Source organism: Callithrix jacchus, chromosome 1 (assembly GCF_049354715.1).
Source record: "Callithrix jacchus isolate 240 chromosome 1, calJac240_pri, whole genome shotgun sequence".
Classification (NCBI taxonomy): domain Eukaryota; kingdom Metazoa; phylum Chordata; class Mammalia; order Primates; family Cebidae; genus Callithrix; species Callithrix jacchus.
Window position 1 is genome coordinate 185,373,222 of NC_133502.1, and position 5,893 is coordinate 185,379,114.

Here is a 5,893-nt window from a genome sequence, read left to right on the forward strand (position 1 = left end):
GTGAGTGAGAGGCACCTGGCTGGGCCTTGGTGACTCTATAACATGGAGCCCAGCGCCCACAGGCTTCAGCTGCCTGTGGGGGTGGGAGGAGAAGAGGTCAGGACGGGGACTCCACTCCCTAGCCCCATAGTCCAAGAGGTGCCGGGATAGCTAGAAGCCCAAGTCTGCCAATGCCCTACCTGCCAGCCCTCTTTTTAAATTTTAAATTTTTATATTTTTAGAGATGAAATCTCTGTTGCCCAGGCTCGGGTGCAGTGACACGATCATAGCTCACTGCAGCCTCAAACTCCTGGGATAAAGCATTCCTCCCACCTCAGCCTCTCAAGTAGCTGGGACCACAGGCATCACACCATCACACCCAGCTAATTTGAAAATTTTTTGTAGAAATGGGGTCTCACTACATGGCCCAAGCTGGCCTCAAACTCCTGGCTCAAGCGATCCTCCCTCCTTGGCCACCCGAAGTGCTGGGATTATAGGTGCAAGCCTCTGCCCCACCTGCCCCCCCTCTCTTTCAGGCAGGACCTGAATGGGGGCCACACTCTCATCAATGGGGCTTCCCAGCCCTGCCCCTCCCTCTGGGCAGAAGCTACCTTTGCAATGCCCCAGCCATCCTCACCTCCACCTCTGCCCTCCTGGCCGCAGGCCCCTACCTGGTCCTATACTTGCTCAGAGCCAGGCCCACGCTGTGGTTCAGGCATGTTTGGAGCGGGGTGGGGTCAGGCAGGCCCAGGCCCTGCAGGAGGAGTGCCCGGCCTAGGCCGCAGCTGGGTCCTGTGCCTTAGGGCTGCGGCAGGTCACGCTCTCTGCCTGGGACACAACATTGCAGGACAGGGAGGGAGGCTGGAGAAGACGAGGTGGAAGGTGGCCCTGAGGGGGCCCTCCTACTCTGCTTGACTGGAACCCAAGAGACCCCAGGTGGGTGGCTGGGACCTGAGGAGAGCCTGCCCCACCCTGCCCACCCCAGGCCTGCCCTGGGCACCACCTCTACTGCCGGTCCTCAGGAGGGAGGCAGGGGGCGGGTCCCCTTGGGAGTGGCACCTGCCAGGTACACACATAAAAAGGTAGGTCTCTGGTCACCCTGCTCGTAGCTACTTTCTTCTCGCTGTCCCTGTGGGCCCAGTAGCTGCCAGGATGAGGCCACCGTGCGGCCTGTGGCTGTGGCTCTCCTTGCTGAAAGTCCTTCAGGGCCAGACCCCAACCCCCCTGCCACTCCCGTCCCCGATGCAGAGCTTCCAAGGAAACCAGGTACAAGGCCACAGCTTCCAAGGAAACCAGGTGTAGGGAGAGGTGGCTGAACAGGCCTGGGGGTGCTGCCCAGAGAGTCAGGACCAGCCCTGCTCCCGGGTGTTTCCCCGACCTCCAGTAGAGGATGACCTCGTGCAGACCCGCCTGGCACCTGTCCCGTTCCCTACCCTCTCCCATTTTTCCCTCTGTGTGTGAGGGGAAACTGAGGCCCAGGATGGCCGCACAGCCACTGGCCAGGGTCACCGCGTCCCTGTCAGACCCGGTCGGCTACAGTTCCTGCCAGTGTCCCTGGCACCGGAGTGCTGCTCTGTGAGGGGTCCTGGCCCAGAAGCTGCTAGGGAGGGTGGGAGGGGGCTCCTGGCCCCACCCATTGCCCCCCTGCAGTTCCAGGGGGAGTGGTTCGTCTTGGGCCTGGCGGGCAACAGCTTCAGTCCAGAGCACAGGACGCTGCTGAACCCTTTCACCGCCACTTTCGAGCTTGGCGAGGACGGCCGCTTTCAGGTCTGGAACACCATGACTCGGTGAGTGGCCAGCACCCTACTCCCAGCCCCAATCCAGGCAGGCGAGGAGAATCCCAGGCCGGGTCCCAGCAGCCAGAGGCTCTGGTGCACCAGGGGCCCATCTCGTGACACTGCTGCCCATGACCAAACCCAGCTCGGGGGTATACAAAAAAGTGCGGGTGGCTGGGCGCTGGCTTACACCTGTATCCAACCACTTCGGGGGCAGAGGCAGAAGGATCACTTGAACTCAGGAGTTTGAGGCCAGCCTGGGTGACACAGACACCGTCTCCACTCATGACGCTTGGCCACTCACGCTGTGAGTGAGTGGCTGAAATCTTCTGGTCCCTCTGAATGAGCGGCTGAAATCTTCTGGGGGCCACCTTGGCATGGACCTGCCAGCTTCCAGAACCCGTCCCCTCTCACAGAGGCCAGCGCTGTGACACGTGGTCTTATGTGCTGATTCCGGCCGCACAGCCCGGGCAGTTCACTGTGGACCACGGCGGGGGTGAGCAGGTCACAGCTGGGAGGGACGGGGCGCCGTCCCACAGGGACGTGACGTCTATGTACCCTCAGAGCCCGGGGCGGACAGAGAGGAGACGTGAGTAGTGAATAGCTACTACACCCAGTTCGCGCTGATGCTGTCCCGCAGACACAGGCAGCCTGGCCATCCTCAGGATCAGCCTGCTGGGTGAGCCCCTGCCCCGCCCCGGGCCTGTGTGGCCCTGGAGGCCCCTCCTTCCTGGGGGTCCCATCCCTGCTTCCCCACCCAGCCTGGAGCCACTTAGGGGTACAGATAGCTTAATCTCCCCCTACCCACCCTGGCCACCCACGCACTGCCAAGTGCACAGACCTATGCTGGGCTCCCTGGGCTGTAGGCAGGAGCTGGTTCCTGCCTCCCGGGACGCTGGACCAGTTCATCTGCCTGGGCAGAGCTCAGGGCCTCTCGGACAACAGCATTGTCTTCCCAGATGTGACTGGTAAAGGGCTCGTCTGCAGGCAGGCTGGGCAGTGGGCACCGGGCCTGCCAGAGTGAGTCTGGTTGACTCTAGAGGGGCTGGACCTGGTATCTGCCCATGGAGCTCCCTCAGCCTGCACTCAGGGGTCTCAAGGCTCTTGGGTCCCTGCCCTCAACCCAGGTTCTGAGCCACCTCCTCCCACCCTGGGTCCTCTATCCTAGCCACCTCCTCCCCTCACCCAGCCCTGCTCACAAAGAGCTTGGACTCATCCCAGGCGGTGTCCTGGGCCTCAGCAGCCTGCCCCGGGTGGCCACCCCAGCCTGGCCACTCAGAGAGCCTCGGCTCCCAAGGCCTGACTCTTATTGCAGAAGGACAAGGATAGCCCCAAGCACCTCCTCTTCCAGGAGCGTTGCCCATTGTGCCCTTCTGATTTCTGCCTCTGGTCCTTTACATGTGCATAGCCACATGCACACACACACATGTATAAATGTGTACAGACCGGCACATGCCTGCACATGCAAACACCCACTTAGACACACAGGCACTCATACTTGCACACATGCTGTATACTCATGCAAGGCATGAGTGCTGGTGTGCACACACCTACACACACCTGCAGGCTCCTACACACACCTGCATGCACCTGCACACTCCTGAACACAACTGCACGCACCTGCACGCTCCTGCACACATCGGCACACACCTGTACAGTCCTGTATGTACCTGCATACATCTGCACACTCCTGCACGCTCTTGCATGCTCACTATGCCAGGCCTCCTGGGTCTGCAGTGAGTCTGGGAGCCCATGGGGGCAGGTAGGACCAGGTGAGAGGCTTCCTGAGGACCCAGGGCTTCCCGGCCTCCCCCACCCCAGCCCCTTCCCCTAAGCCCACTGCTGGTCCCCTTTCTCCCTATTGCTCCTTGCCTGAAGCCACCAGTCCCCTCTTTTGTACCCCACTTGCTTCATCCTGGGCTCTGTACCCCGCTCTCCCCTTGTCCATCTCTACTACATCTCCCCCACCAGGCTTGTCATTCCAGGCCAGTGGCTGTTGAAGCATGAAGCAGCTCCTGCTGCACCCAGCCCTGCCTCACAGCTTCACCAGCTCTGCCCTCCTCCGCTCTCAAACCTGAATAAATGCACTAAGCCCGGAGCCCCAGAATGTGACCTCTGTGACCTTGGCTGGGTAGGGGGACAAGGACAAGCGGACCACTGACCCTGCAGGGCAAAGACAGCTCCTTCCCTGGCACCCCACGGCCCCCCAGCCGGCTCTGTCTGGCCTGTGTGTGTGTGTCAATGTGAGTGTGCACATGTGTATGCGTGAGTCTTTGCACATGGTTGTGGGTTGTTGGCAGGGCAGCTCCTGTAGGCCATGTCCTCTGCTCCTCCATCCCTGCCCTTGGGCCCTTGGCTGTATGAGTTGCAGACCTTTCGGCACCTTGGCCAGCACTCGGGGCCGACGTGTCAGGTGCAGCCAGGCTGGAGCTTGCCCCGGGAACACTTGGCCCCTGAGGTGTCCCAAGCAGTGGCTGTGCTGTCAGCCTGAGCCCCCCAACCCTGACTGTACACCCTGCAAGACGGCTGCATTTGGAAGCCCAGCCCCATCAGGCAGCCAGAGCAACCTATCTCTCAGTCCTTCCATGTCTGTGTCCATCTTGGCCCCCATTGTCCTCCAGGCAGAGAGAGCAGGGCACTGCCCAGGGCAGCCATGGACCCTAGTGGTCTCTGGCCTTGCTAGAGAGCAGAGAGCATCCAGAGGCCCCCAACTTGTCCCATGTGCAGGCCTGTGCCAGTCTGTACACATTTGCACATGCGTGAGTGTGTGTGCACACAGCTATGCACATCCTGCTACTCAGGAGCCTGGTCCTGCTGAGAATCCTTCTACCATCATGTGCACCCCTGCCGGGCAGGCTGTGTAGGATCCAAGCAGATTCTGAAATTGGAGGATGGGCAGAGACAGCAGACATCCTGGAACCCCTCCCTGCCCTGATGACCCCAACAAGGTGGACCCCCAAGATCAACTCAATGACACCACCTGTGGTGCTTACTGCAGCCACAATTCAACTTTCTCTGTGTGTCTGACTCCCCAGCACACAACCCCCACAAGACCAGGTACAGGCCTGCTGTGTCCATCACTTTTTCCCACGTTCCAACATAGCACCTGATACAGAGAAGGCTGCTGAATAATGAGTGGATGGATGAATGGATGGGTGGGTAGATGGATAGTTGGATGGATAATTAAATGATGAGTGGGTGGGTGGAGGGATAGTTGGATGATGGGTGGGTGGGTGGATGGATGGATGGTGGATGGTGGATGGATGATGGTTGGGTAGATGGATAGATGAGTGAATAAATGGGTGGGTGGGTGGATGAGTAGATGAATGCATCGATGGCTGGCTGGTTGGGTGATGGGTCGGGGGGGTGAATGGATGTTTGGATGATGGGTGGGTGGGTGGGTGGATGGATGGATGGATGGTTGGATGGTGGATGGGTGGGTGGTTGGGTGATGGGCAGGTGGATGGATGGGTATTTCAGTGGATAAATGGATGGATGGATGGAGGGGTGGGTGGATGGATAGTGGATGGATGATGTTTTTTTACTCTTTTGTTCTTGTGCCCTGGATGAGGAGGCTGAGCTTAAAAGGAGCAAGTTTGGTTGTGTCTGGATTGAGAGACTTTCTATACTGGATGGTCATGAGGACACAAGCCTGGGCGTCAGGAATCCTGGACCACAGCATGTATTGGGTTTGACCCTGGGAAGGCTGAAAGTGACGGTGGCTGTCTTTTGGCAGAAAGGGCCTGTTGATGTTCCTTCCTGAACACGTCAGGGAAGGTTCACTCCATCCTGGGGTGAGGGTCAGACACAAGGTCCCCAGAGCAATGGCCTCACTCTCTACCACCTCAGCCCTTCCCCTCACCTCTCCTCCTGCTGGACCTCGGTGTTCCCATGGGTGAGACTTGCTCTGCAGGGCCAGGACCTGAGCCTTCACAGCCTGGGGCCTGGGCCACACCCTTACCTGATGCCTGGCTGCAGCAGGGGTGGCTGCTGCATGGGGTCCAGGCAAGGATCCAGGACAAAAGAGAGGAGTGGCTGGGGGAGGCTCAGCTTGAGCAAGGAGCCCCGCCCCTCCCTGACAACCTAAGAGAGCCTCCAAAGGCCACCTTCTCCCTCTTGACCTGGCACAGCCTTTGCCA

General features: G+C 59.8%; 1 protein-coding gene across 1 annotated transcript; it reads left to right on the forward strand.

Annotated features, from left to right (window-relative positions):
• Window positions 1-976: 976 nt before the first annotated feature.
• Window positions 977-3,443, forward strand: LCN12 (lipocalin 12). The gene is given in 8 exon segments (XM_017977505.4): window positions 977-1,245; window positions 1,630-1,766; window positions 2,171-2,250; window positions 2,319-2,397; window positions 2,399-2,433; window positions 2,621-2,725; window positions 2,728-2,827; window positions 2,829-3,443. Coding segments are annotated over 8 exon segments (744 nt in total). The 5' UTR covers window positions 977-1,131; the 3' UTR covers window positions 2,923-3,443.
• The last annotated feature ends 2,450 nt before the right edge of the window (window positions 3,444-5,893 follow it).